Source organism: Diceros bicornis, chromosome 7 (genome assembly GCF_020826845.1).
Source record: "Diceros bicornis minor isolate mBicDic1 chromosome 7, mDicBic1.mat.cur, whole genome shotgun sequence".
NCBI classification, from domain to species: Eukaryota; Metazoa; Chordata; class Mammalia; order Perissodactyla; family Rhinocerotidae; genus Diceros; species Diceros bicornis.
Window position 1 is genome coordinate 17398318 of NC_080746.1, and position 13587 is coordinate 17411904.

General features: G+C 52.9%; 1 protein-coding gene across 1 annotated transcript in view; it reads left to right on the forward strand.

Annotated features, from left to right (window-relative positions):
• NECTIN1 (nectin cell adhesion molecule 1) overlaps positions 1–866 on the forward strand; it is a 67255-nt gene extending 66389 nt beyond the window's left edge. Inside the window, exon 7 of the mRNA XM_058545006.1 lies at positions 668–866. Within this exon, the coding sequence (XP_058400989.1) occupies positions 668–698 (31 nt within the window). The 3' untranslated portion in view covers positions 699–866. The remainder of the gene's footprint in view (positions 1–667) is intronic.
• The last annotated feature ends 12721 nt before the right edge of the window (positions 867–13587 follow it).

Genomic DNA, 13587 nt, shown 5'->3' on the forward strand with positions numbered 1-13587 from the left:
TGTGCAGCACCTCAGGCCCAGCACACGCACACACGGGGCACACACACCTCCCACAGAGCCAAGCACAGGCGCCCCGCATGAACACAGGCCACACTCGCAGACATGCAGACATGGCAGAGGCTCGGGTGGGTCCTGCCGAAAGCCCCTCAAGAGAAACAGTGAGTTTCCAGTGCACGGGCCGTAGAGAGACTCACAGGGGCCCTGTTTCCCGGGCACATGCCCCCTCTGCCAACCCCCTCCTGTGTGCCCAAGTCACTGGTGCGATAGTTTCTCTGCCATCCTCCAAGCCCAGGAATCAGGAATTGTGTTAGGTGGGTGTGGGCAGCCCACCTGGGAGGAGGGGAGTGCTCCCGGCCTCTGCGGGGCCAGGCCGAGACCCCTGCAGCCTGCCTGCCGCCAGCAGCCCGCTCCTAGTGAGGAGCGGCGGGTGCCTCCCGGGCCCGCACACCCACGGAGAGACCTGCTCTGGCCAGGGGTGCTGGGAGGGCGGCCCCTGCGCCGTGGCCCAGGCGGTGAGGGCTTCCCCTGCCGCTGCTGCTGTCTGGCTTTCAGGTTGGGGGAGCCCCTGCCCCACTGGTGCTGCTGCTCTTACGCCTCCTGCTGTGAGGAATGGGACTCTTGGCCGAAAAAAGAATGGTTTTCTCTTTTTGTATAAATGGAAACAAAGTCCAGGAGAAGCTGCCACCGCTCACCTCTGAGTGTGACCCACTACCTTCGCTTCAGCTTCCTCGTCACCGTTTTCGTCTTTGTTCCCCGGGGACCACCCAGCAGATTATCCTAGTTCTGACCCAGGGGGTGTTTGCATCACCCCCTTTTACTTGTATAAAAAAAATGTACTTTTTTATAAATAAAGTGTTTAAAACAACCCTGGTTGCCTCGTGTCCTCCTGTCATGTCCCTGCAGTGGCTGTGCCCTTCCCCACAGCCGGGGGCTGGGACAGGGTGAATCTGGAGCTGTGGCCAGCACCACGGGGAGGGGAAGGAAGCCTCCAGCCTGTGCCTGGATTCCACGGGTCTGGGACAGTGACGCGGACCCTGCAGGAGGCCCCCTACACAGGGCCAAAGGAACCCCAACCCACCATCTTGCAAGAGCCCCAAGGGAGAATGTGAGGATCTGGCCTGCGGCCTCCCAGAGGCCTGCCGTTGAACCTTCTTCCACACAGGAGGGAAGACCGTGGACAGCAGCCTCAGCAAGGCTTGGCCCCTCAGGCCCGGACAGAGAGGCTGGGGGCTAGCCGTGGGGGGGAAGGCCCTGTGCTGGCTGGAGGCCCCTGCCCCCCTGAGTTCAGGCCCTCCTGCCCCAGAGCTGCAGAGCTCCCACTCAGACCCTCTCCGATTCCCCTTCTCACCCTACACCCCGCTGTCCTGCTCCTTCCTGCCAGATCCCCTCCTGTGGCTGTTTGGAGAAGAAAACCAGCAGTGTCACACCTGTCGTGTTAGACAGATCCCTGGGGACAGAGAAGAGACGGGGAGCTTTATCCTTTCATCTTCTGTTTCCAGGATCCTGCCGGGCCCCATCCTCTGCAAGCTCTCTCTGAGACCCAGCCCCCCATCCCTCCAGGGGGCTGGTTGAAGGGAAGGTCTTCTAGTTCCTTGGTTAACCGCCGCCCCCCAATCCAGCACCATCTGCTTCCCATCTCCTGGGCTGGAATGCAGGACAAATCGATCCTGGGGTGGGAGTGGCAGGGGTTTCAGTGACTGCCCCCTCCCAGCCACCCCCAGTAGCATCTCCTTTCACTGAAATCCACACCATACACCCCTGAGAAAAGGGGGTGGGGATGCTGGAAGCCAAGGTGGCTGCCGAGCAGAAAGCCCCCCTGCCCGTCCGGGGCGAGGCCATGTCCTCCACACCTAGGACTGGGGCAGGATGGAGAAGCCAGCGAGGGCAGAATCAGGCGTGGAGAAGGAGAAGCCAGCAGCTGTTGGCAGCTGGCTGGGCCCCTTGCTGGAAGGCCAGACCCAGCACCCTAGACTGTGTTTAGATGTTGATACTTGAATGACATGCAAATTGGTTGTTTAAGCAGTCACTTCCTCAGTTTTCCAGGCTGTCCATTTAAGTTAATTTTTAATTTGCGCAGGCAATAAATGCTTAATTACATTATTAATATATTGAAAGAGAGCAGTGGACAGAACGTCCTAATTGCATTTAACTAGAGCGTTCCGGCAAATTAGCCAAGACTTTCTCCGGCAGCGGAAGGAGGGCAAGGCAATTAGTCCCAGGCACAGCCTCTCCTGGGCTGGAGAAGCCAGACCTAGCACCTTGCCCCAGGATACCAGGAGTCCAGGGCACATCCGCCTTTCTAGTTGAGCCAGGCTTAGGAAGAACTTTCTGCTAGTTAGGCTGTGGCTCCTTCCACCCAAACCCCAACCCTTGCCCCCATGCCCCCATCCCACCCTCAGCAGAGCAGAAGACCAAACACCGGATGGCCTGGAGAAAGGACACACCTGAGTGGCCAGGGCTCCCTGGGGTGTGCCCACCATTACCCTCCCTCCACTGTGGGCCCAGGACTAAGATGGCTGGGCAGCAAGATCTCCTCTCTGGGTGCCACGAAGGCCTCTCTCTCACCCTCATTACCTTACCCCTCTGGTTGTGTGGTTAAGAGAATGAAGTTGAATTGAGGGATTCATCTATTTGCTCATGCATTCATTCATTCATTTAGCCTACCTGGGCCAGGCACTGTGTGATGCTGTGATAGTCCCACCCAGAGTCCCTGCTTGCAAAGAACTCAGAGCTTTCAGGGGTCCCAAATTCCAAACCAGCCAGTGCCGTGCTAGCCACGGGCTGAAGCAGAGCTGTGTGTAAAGTGCTGTGGGATCCCAGAACGGGAATGGCTAGTTTTGTTTGGAAAGGTCTCAGAGGCTTGATGGAGGAGGTAACATTTCCCCTGGGTCTTGAAGGATGTGTAGGAGTTCTCCAGACCAGAGGTTTGTTAAGAGTATTTCAGGCCACCTTGAGAATTTAGCATCTTATGTTAGTTGTTCTAAAAGAGATCATTCTAGTCCAACGCACTCATTCAGCACATGGAGAACTGAAGCCTAGAGAGGAAACTATAAGGTTTGGCAGTCAGACCATCAGAAAGCATGTGCTAAACTTGCCCAAGGGCAGGGCCATGTCCTTCGAGCAGTAGGAGGGAGAGGAATCCGGGGGAAGGGGCGGCACCAGCCTAACTCCTGGAGGTGTTCTAGACTGACACGAGTTTAGTTCACCCACAGAGCAATGAGAACCCCGTGGGGTATAAACTGGACTTGCAGGAGCCACGTTTGGTGTTGAGTGGAGTCTTCAGAGTTAAACAGAGCTCATGGGGCCCTGGAAAAGGTGGTACGATTCTGACACCAATTCCGATGTGTGTTTTTTTCCACACCACCAAGCAATTAACTCAATCCTGACACTATCCACCTGGAGATAGCATCGGATCCCACAGGTTAAGAGCTCAGTCCCACAAGACTGCCCCCACTTCAGATGCCAATCACAAGTCCAAGTTCTTAACTGTGCTTCTGACTGACTAGCTATAAATCAGAAGTTCCCACGATTCTCTCCTTGGGTTCGATTAATTGGCTAGAGTGGCTCACAGAACTTGGGAAACCAGTTACTCACTAGATTACCAGTTTATTATAAAAGGATGTAACACAGGAACAGCCAGATGGAAGAGATGCATAAGGCAAGTACGAGGCAAGGGGCATGGAGCTTCCATGCCATCTCCTGGCATGCCACTCTCCTAGCACCCGCGTGTGTTCACCAACCCAGAAGCTCTCTGAAGCCCATCCTTAGGGTTTTTATGGAGACTTCATTACCTAGGCATGATTGATTAAACTATTGACCATTGGTGATTGAATTCAATCTTCAGCCCGTCTCCTCTCCCCAGAGGTCAGGGGTAGGGCTGAAAGTTCCAACCCTCTAATCACATGCTTGGTTCCCCTGGCAACCAGCCCATCCTTAGGTGCTTTCCAAATATCACCTCATATAGTAACTCAGGTGTGGTTAAAAGAGACTTCTTATGAATATCAAGATAACTTTGTGGGTCTTATCACTTAGGAAATTCCAAGAATTTTAGGAGCTCTATGACAGGAACAGGGACAAAGACCAAATTACACTTATTATAGAGCACAATATCACAGGTGGTGCCTGTGATGGTTTTGAAGAGTGGGAGGCACATGGGTTGGGGGGAAAGGTGGAGGAGGAAAGGCTTCTGGGAAAGCTTGGGGAGCACAGTAGCCAGACCCTGCTCCTGGAACCACCTCTGCCCTGCCCCCATGGCCAGACACCTCTGGGGAGCAGTCCTGGGCCTCCACCTTGGTACTGGCTTCTGTGGCCCCCAAATCCTATTTTCTCCTCTAGTTTATAGACTTGATGGCAGAGCCAGGCCAACTCCCACTGCTCACCCCCACCACCAACTCCCAGCTGAGAAGATGCCGGCACTGCCCTCTCCCCTCCCTCCCCTCTGCCAACCACGCCTTCCCCAGCACACACATATCCATTGCTGGGGCCTCATCTAAGCTGGTCCCTCCAGCCCTGTAGCATCCAAGCCCCTTTTGAGCTCCTCACTAGGAAAAGCACAGGAATAGCCTTGCTTGGCCCGCGAACTGACCCCAGGGCGTCATCAACAGACATCACAGGCTCCAGGGAGCCAGAGATCCAAACCCTGGACACATTAGAACCACCTGGGAATTTAAAAAAATCAAATGGTCCATGCCCCACTCCAGGCCAATAGGGTCACAGCCTTTAGAGTTGGGACCCAGACAGGTGTGTTTTCCACAAGCTACCCAGGAGATTCTAACCAACAGCCAGATTCGGAGCCGCCAGCCTGGAGGCAGAGGCCATCCCAGGTGTCAATCGTGAGGAAGAAGGGGGTCCTGAGATAGGAAACTGGGACTGAGGGGTGGATAATTGGTTGATTCCGTGAGTTAATGCACATAAGAGCTTGGGTGCCAGACATGCTGTTTATTGTCGTCATCGTCAACCATCTTCATCATCAACATTATCACCACCTCTGAGACTTGAGATGATAGTGTCTGCAATGGAGGCCAGTACCTGGAGGCAAGTAGGGAGCCAGGATGGAACGCTACCTGTGATCCTCCTAAAGCAGGTTTTCTGGTTTAGACCATTCCTGGGCGCTTGGTCTCTGGGCACCTGCTGGAAAGGAAAGCAGGATTCTAAGTTAAAAGCCCGGGCAGGAGGTCTCACAGGCCCTCCCCGAATGGAGATTCTTGCTCCACAGTGTTACCACCTTGGAAGAAGTGAATGTGCTTTATGAAGGACAGTAACAGTCCCCTTAGAATCTTGTAAGGCAGATGAGCGAGGACCCTCTGAGAGAGGCAGAAGGGGAGGGTGGCAGGGCCTGTGCCCTGTAAGCCCTTTACTCTCCCTGAGGACTAGCCCGAGGGCCTCTAGAGAGTCTTCTCTGAGGAAGGTACTCCATTCCACAGGGAGCAAAGACGTTTTGGGGTATGACTGGCTCAGAGGCCGGTAGGCCAGGGTCCTCTCAGCCTGGACTCCTCATATCCACTCTCCTCTCAGTTAGTGGCCAGCTCCTTCCCATTTTACAACACTCCCAGGACCCTCAGCCCTGAGACAGCCTCCATGGATAGGAAGAGTCAGAAAGTAACAGAACCACACAAGCTGCCTTCCCACAAGGCTGTAAGCCCCTTGAGGGCTGGGATCACGTCTTGTTCATCCCCAGCACTTAGCCCAGGGCGAGCACAGAGTTGGGTGTTCAATAAAGGTTGAACCAAATTGAACTTATCAACGTGAGAGACAAGAGACCTTGCAGGTGGCCTGGCCCAACCTCTCCCAAGGAAGGGCTTTCCTCCAAGCATCCCAGGTGCCTCTGGCAATGGGCAGCTCACTACCTCTTGAGTCAAGCCCTACCACCATAGGGCAACTCTTCTATTCAGACAAAGTTTCCCTCCCCTAAGATTCACCCACTAGTCTAGGTATTTCCCTGAGAAGCACACAGTCCAGCCTTCCTAAGACAGTCCTTCAGATACTTGGAAATGGTTACTCCTGGCCAAACCTCTTTTTCATGTGCTCAACCCTCTGCTCTAGTCATCAGGCCACAACACATCTGTTAGCGGCTTGGACTTGGGAGTCAGGCAAACCTGAGTTCAAGTCTTGGTTCAGTTGACCAGGAGCTGTGGAAAAGCCTTATCCCAATGCCCAGCACAGGGCGAGCTCTCAAACCCACATTAAGTGTCCCAGTTCCCTATGGACTCTGGGTGATTGTGATGTGTCAGTGGAGGTTCATTGATTGTAACAAATGTACCACTCTGGTGTGGGATTTGGGTAGTAAGGGAGGCTGTGTGTATATATGGGAAATCTCTGTACCTTCACTCAATTTTGCTGTGACCTAAAACTACTCTAAAAAATAGTCTTTCTTAAAAAAATCCCAGTTACCCCAGCTGTTTCTGAAAAAAACATATTATTAGCTTCCTCTCATTCCAAGGGCCTGGGACAAAATACCATTCCCTGGAACTGATCTGACCAGCAGGGGATGGGGGGTGGAGGGGTGGGGATTATCTTCATGTCCTCTCTGAACCTGGCATACGCCCTTGTACACCGTGGGCACAGCCCATACAGCTGTGCCATCACCTCATGGTGGTGGCATGGAACACAGAGGGGTGCAATCCTGGTGGTTAAATTTCTGAGTGGGTGGATGGATGGATGAATGGGTGGGTGGGTGAGTGGGTGAGTCGATGGTTGGATGGATGGATGAACGGGTGGGTGGGTGAGTGGGTGAGTCAATGGTTGGATGGGTGGATCAATGGGTGGGTGGGTGAGTGGGTGAGTAGATGGATGGATGGAGCGATGGATGGATGAGTAAAGCTTTGAGACTTTTTCATGTGTGCTGCCTCTAAGTAGGTCTCTCACCCTGTACGTGGACTATTTTTCCCCGAATGCTGTGATTGTCATGTATCTCTGCTATGTTTTATCTTAATGATCAAGGTCAGCATTTCAGCCTGTCATGGTCCTTTTAGATGCTGATTCTATCATCGGTTCAGTTCACAGCAGACATGTATTGAAAACCTGGTGAAAGCAAAGAGGCAGGGCTTTAGGGTCCAGCTGACCTTGATTCAGTCCCTAGTTCTACCACTTCTCAGCTGTGTGGATCTTAGACAAGTTGCTTGCCCTCCCTGAGCTTGATTTCTCAATCTATGTGAATAGACTGCTGGGGTGAGTAAAGAGAGGTGTGTGTAGAGCAAGTTATTTGTAAAGCAGATAATGGTGGCACCTACCACAGAGGGCTGCTGTAGGGATTAAAGGAGAGTCGTCCCTTTGTAAAGTACTTACCACAATGCCTGAAACACAGTGCTCAGTGGAGTTGAGCTAGGGTAGTATCATCTCTTACTACGACTTCCACCACTACGTATCTGCCTATCCCCAAATGGCAGAAGGGAAATGGAACCTGTCACGGAAACGCTATCAGGGTTTAGGACACTTGCCAAGTCCCAGGTAGGAGCCCAGCTCTGCCTCTTCCTGGCTATGTGGTGACGTAGTTTCTTCCTCTCTGATTTGCATCATCCCACACGATGACCCACCAACTGGTAGAAAGAACACAGGCAAGGAGGAGCTGAGATGTCTCCCTCAAGGGCGTGGCCCTGGTTGGGATCCCTGCACTGGGCAGCCCCCCGCCCCGTGCTGTGGGGGCCTGGAGCCAGCTGCAGGAACATGAAGCCATGTTTACTCCAGAGCAAAGCCTTCCAGCATATCCTCCAAAGTTCCATCTGCAGAAACGCCCCAGGAGCCGCCAGAGATGGGAAGCAAGAGGGTGGACCTCAACTTCTGTCTGCGTTTTACTTACCAGGAGGCCATGTGAGGTTTTAGTACTTTGTTATTTTTAACTTAAAAAAATTTTTATTGAGGAATACCATACGAACAGTAAAGTGTACGAATCTTAAGGGTACAACTCCACATGTTTACCCCCATGTCACCCCCCCAGATCAAGACACAGAGACTCACTCAAGCTCCCTCCCAGGCAACACCCCTATTCTGGAACTTCACATAAATGGAATCACACAAAGTGTACACTTACTTGTGTATCTGGCTTCTTCCACTCAATATGATGTCTGTGAGATGTATCCAGGTGGTGTGTTTTTCCTTGCTGTGTAATATGCCACTGTGTGAATATGCCACAACATATTCCTCTATTCCACCATCAGTGGACATGTGCGTGGTTTCCAGTTTGGGGCAATTATTAATAATGCTACAAACATTCTTGTATGCAACTTTGGGACACATGACACTCATTTATGTTTGATATATACCTGGGAGTGGGATGAGGACCCGCAGATATGGCCGAACAGTTTCCCAGAGTGGTTGTGCCAACTTATGCCCCCACCAGGAATGTGTGAGAGTTCTAATTGCCCATTTCCTTGTCCACACTTGGCATCATCTGTCCTTTTTGTTTCAGTCATTCTGGCAAGGGCATAGTGGTATCTCATTGTGAGTTTAATTTGCATTTCCCTGATAACTAAGGATGCCAAACATTTTTTCATATGACTATCAGAGATTTGGGGTTTTGAAAGGGTCCTAAACTTAAAAAAAAAGAAAAGAATGTTTGAAACCTGCTGTCATGCATTGCCCAGAGCTCAGGAGGAGGGGTTAGCGCCCACCCAGCCATGCTGTGTTCCTCCTAGGACAGGTCCCTGTTCTGAGGGCCTAGGAGACACTGAGGGTGGTGGGGACAGGATGGTATGTGCTCTGGAGGAGTCCCAGAGTAGCAGGAAGGAAGGGCCAGCAATTGGGAAACAGGAATTCTGACACAAAACACAGAGCAATGCCCTGCAGCTAAGATGAGCTGTTGACCACACTGGGTGGAGTGAGCTGGGAAACTTTCCTCTACTCCCCAGATCAACTCCTAAGCAATGCAAATTTCCTAAGGTTTCACAAGAAGGGCAGGGGACACTGAGCCACACCCAGATGGGGTTTTCACTAATGATTGTAATGGGTTGGTGGGGAAGGGCAGGCGGTCAGGGCTGGCCCACAGACAGAAGGCAGGTAACATGCTGGCAAGAGGCCCAGACTGGAAGTCGAGGCTAGGCTCTGCTTCCAGCCACTTCTCACCGGGTGACCCTGAGCAAGGCCCTTGGCCTCTGATTCCACGATCTCTGCATATGGGACAAAGAGCCTGGGAAAAGGGAGCTTGGCGGTCTTTCCTGGGCTGCTTCAGAGACAAAGCCGGGGTGGGGTAGCAGGTCACCCGAGCTCCTTGGTGCCCTGACAGTGATGAATCACCGCCCCATTCCATCGCCTCTACTACTGCAATTGATCCAGAGCCCAGGTGCCTGGGGTAATAGTGGCCGGAGGCAGCTTCCAGAGGAGTCCTGCTTGCTGCACAGTGGGAGTGTTGGGGAGGGTGGGCAGCGGCCTGTCAGGCTATTCTCACCCCCTCACTGGTGAGAACACCCCACACTGCCCTCCTCTACAGAGAAGTGAAGGATCTGCCCTGCTAACAGAGCAAAGATCCAAGCGCCCCAAGGTCTGAGCAAGGAAGTGTCCCCACAGGGAAAACCGTGGTGGGCGGGGGCTCCCACGTCTCCTCTGACAGCCCACTTAAAGAGCGTTGGGTGGTGGAAGGGAGATCAGACCCCCAAGAAAGGCTGTGGCTGCTATCTGTCTCCAGGGTTTTCCTCTGGGCAAATTCACCCTAGGAAGATTTGGGGTTTCGATCACTGAAAAGTGTGGGTCCCTTCTACGCAGCTCTCTCAGGAGACATGGGAACTGGGACCCCAGCACGTTGGCACTGGCCTTCCAGCAGGCTCTGGATAAAGACGGCATGCAGGGCCTCCCTGACTGGGAAGTCTCGCCGTCCAGTATCTGCAGCCTCCTCTTGCGTGTTTTGCTCCCTCACCTCCCAGCGATCAGGTTCTCCCTTCCAAAGCCCGGGCCCTTGGGTGTCCCGCCCCATGCTATTCTTTTGCCCCGACAGCACAACACATGCAGATCCCAGGCAAGACATTTATCTACCTGTTTTAGAATTACAGACCATTGCAACCAGAAGGAACCTCAAAGATCCTTTGCTGGGCCGGCCCCGTGGCTTAGCGGTTAAGTGCGCGCGCTCCGATGCTGGCGGCCGGGGTTTGGATCCCGGGCGCGCACTGAGGCACTGCTTCTCCGGCCACACTGAGGCCGCGTCCCACATACAGCAACTAGAAGGATGTGCAGCTATGACATACAACTATCTACTGGGGCTTTGGGGGGAAATAATAAATAAAAATAAAATTATAAAAAAAAAAATGGTTTAAAAAAAAAAAAAAAAGATCCTTTGCCCCCAACCCTCAAATCAGGAAATTGAGTCTCAGAAGGCTAACAACAGTAAGAATTCCTTACATTTATACAATATTTGGAAATTACAACGTGACTCAAGATCTTTGAATAATAGCTAGGACTCACAATATCACTCACTAAGTGCCAGGCACTGTTCAAAATACCTTACAATATTAAATCCTCACCTCAGTCGTAGGAGGTAGGAATTATTATTACCATCATCCCAAGACACAGGGAAATGAAGAAATGAAGAGAGTCATCCAAAGTCACAGAGTTAGCTGGTGGGGAGCTGGGCTTTGAACCCAGGCAGTCTAGCCTCAGAGGCCGTGCCCCTAACCGTTGCACTACCCTGCCCGCTGCCTGCAACCATTGAGACCCTAAAGGGCAGAGCCATGTCCTGACACAGGATGGGAGGAAAGCCAGGAGAAGGGGCCACACCAGCCCAACTCCCGGGGGGTCCTAGCCATGATAAGAGTTTCAGCACACCCACAAAGCAGCAAGTGCCCCAGGCGGGGTACAGCTGAGATGCGGGAACCATGTTGGGTGTTAGATGGAGTCATCAGAGGCAGGCAGGGCTCATCTTCCTGGAGAAGATGTCATCAGAGATGATTTTGTAAGATGATTTTGTTGTAGAATACCCAGCACTGGAGCAGACACCCTTGTAAAAGTTTGCAGCAGGAATCAACTCGGCCAGCCCCCTTGGACAGCAGAAGGGAATCTTGGTGCCCCAGGATCCTCACAGCCACCTGGGAGGGGACGCAGGGGGCAGGTCTTCCCAGCCCATTTAGCTGATACTTAACCTGAGACTCAGGGATGTTAAATGTCTTGCCCAAAGTCACACAGGTGGCGAGGGGCAGACCCACACCTTGGACCCAGGCCTCCTGACTCCAAGCCAAGCGCTCTTTGCACTGCACCAAACCTCCCATCAAAAAGAAACAAAACGCCGCCATGGCTCACGGTTTTCCGTTGGTTTATAACTCACAGAACGCATCGCACACACACAGTTCCGTGGAGGTAGTGGTCTGGAATCTGAAAGCACAGCCAAGATTGTGCTAAAACTGGTGGTTGTGCTGGCACACATTGGTGGGTGGGCCTAGTTTTGGAGTCGTACAGGCCTAGGTTCAGTGGCCAAATCTGTCTCTCATGAGCTTGGTGATTTGGGGCAAATGGTGCAGGATGGAGACAGTAATGCCTACTTCAAGGGCTGCAGTGAGGGGTGAGTCATGATGCACATGGCCTTTCACAGGAAATACCATCTCCACACCGCCCCCACCCAAGTGCTCCCCCCAATCCAAATCAGACCTCTTCCAGCATTTCTCCCAAGAAGGACCCAGAGTCCAGGTGGCCCCGTTTCTCTTCTTGCGCTCGTTTTCCCCTCAACTTGAGAGGGGTAAACAAATTGATTCAATCTTCTCTCTGAGGCTTCCCATGGTGCTGCTCACAGAACTTGCCAGAACTAAATTGCCCCACTCCTCCTCACCTCCCTAGATGCAACCAAGTCCTGAAGTTCCCAAGATTCCTTGAGTCTTCAGCCCCCAGAGTATTGGAGCTCATCCCCTCCCCGCCCAGCACACCCTGTCTTGGAACCAGACCTCCTCCTGAGGGAGGTGGATTTGCACCTTCCACCTTGTCAAGGCCCAGAGAAACACCGTTTAATTGCACGTTAACTTAAGCATTTCCAAATCTAGATCCCTCTCATTTCAAGTACTCCAGATGGTGCTGAGGTTACTCTCAATATATACTTGATTTGGGGGGTTGTCCACAAGGAGTGGAGTCCTGCAGAGAGCCCCTGCCCAGGATGGACAGAAGCTAGACTATTAACACCCATCGCTCTCAGGGAGACAGACAACCCCTCGGCTTCCAGCTCTTTACATCAGGAATTCTAGCCTTTTGGGGTCCCCTCCCCAGCCTAATCCCTCCTGGAAGCCCCAAGAGCCCCAAGTCTGAGTCTGTCTTGCTAATGTGTTCCCATGGGAGGGTGACGCTTCCCCGCTCCCTGCTGAGGGCCCAGTAACTCCAGAATCACCTCTGGCTGCCTCCTAAGTACCCTGCAAATGTGGGCCAGCCTGGAAGAGGAGGCAAGTTGGTGGGATGGGCTCCCCACGCGGGACTGAGTAAGGGAAGAACCGCAGATGTCCTGAAGCTGGAGTAGCTCTGCCCCAGGGGGCTCAGGATGTGAATCCCAGCAAGTGTGGGCACCGCCTCTACTGACTTGAGAAAAGCTGCTTCTCTCCTGTGTTTCACTTTTCTCATCTGTAAAACAGTGATATTAACCCACGCTCTGCCTGTTTCCTAGGATTATACCAGAGCCACGAGAACACAAGCGAAAACCCTTCATAGACCGTGAAGTTCTGTGTGAATGTAAAGGATCACCACTATGTAGGGACTTTCAAGGTCATTCCCCACCAAGGAGACATCAAGGCCATGCTAGAATGCCTCCAGTGACAGGAACCTCACTTCCTCCCAGGGCAGCCCAAGCTTTCTGCCGGCAGCACTGACTTTCAGAGATTTCTAGAGAGTTTGTGACTAGTTGGTAAATTACATTAGCAGAAGAAATAGATGCTCCACAAACTCGGCCATGCCTGTGTTTTTGTATTTCCTGCTCTTCTTCTTTTCCTAGTAACATTCCTTTTGAAAAATGCTCGTGTGGTCCCAGATGAAATAAAATGGAAACATGACTTGTCCCCATGGGCAGTGACTGTTGCGGCAAGAAGTTCAGACTGGTGATGAGGGGTGGAGGGAATTGAGGACCCCCGAAGCCAGAGCCTGTTGAGAGGGGGACCAGAGGGGAAGAGCCTGAAACAGCTGGAGGCGCAGCCCTCCTCAGACCCTCCCTCAAACCGTGCAGGGGATGTCCTGGGGTTTGGGGGGTGGGTGAGGGCCTCCTTGGGCACCCACCAAGGCTGGGAGGGAGTGATGGGCCCCCAAAACAGGGAGCAGGGGGCTCAGAGGATAGGCTGTTTCTAAGACCTGGGGCAGTGCATATGTTGGGGTGGGGGGAGGAGCAATTAGGCCGGTACGCCCTCCTCCCACCCTCAACTTACACCCCGGAGCATGCCCTGTGGGGTGGAGCCTGCTCTCAAGTCCACTTGCTATTGTAGCCTTCAGTCCAACTGCCAGATTCCTCGGGACGATGTCGGCTGCCCTTGACCTCACATCTTTCTGCTCCTTGTGCATGGCTGGTACCACCAGCTCACAGCGAGGCAGTCAGACCTGACTGCTTTAATGCTGTTGTCACTCACGCCTTCCTACCCTCAGCCTGAGATCCCCAGCACCAGGAAGGCAGGCCACGGGTGTAAGAGCCCCTGCCAGACCAGAAGACAGACG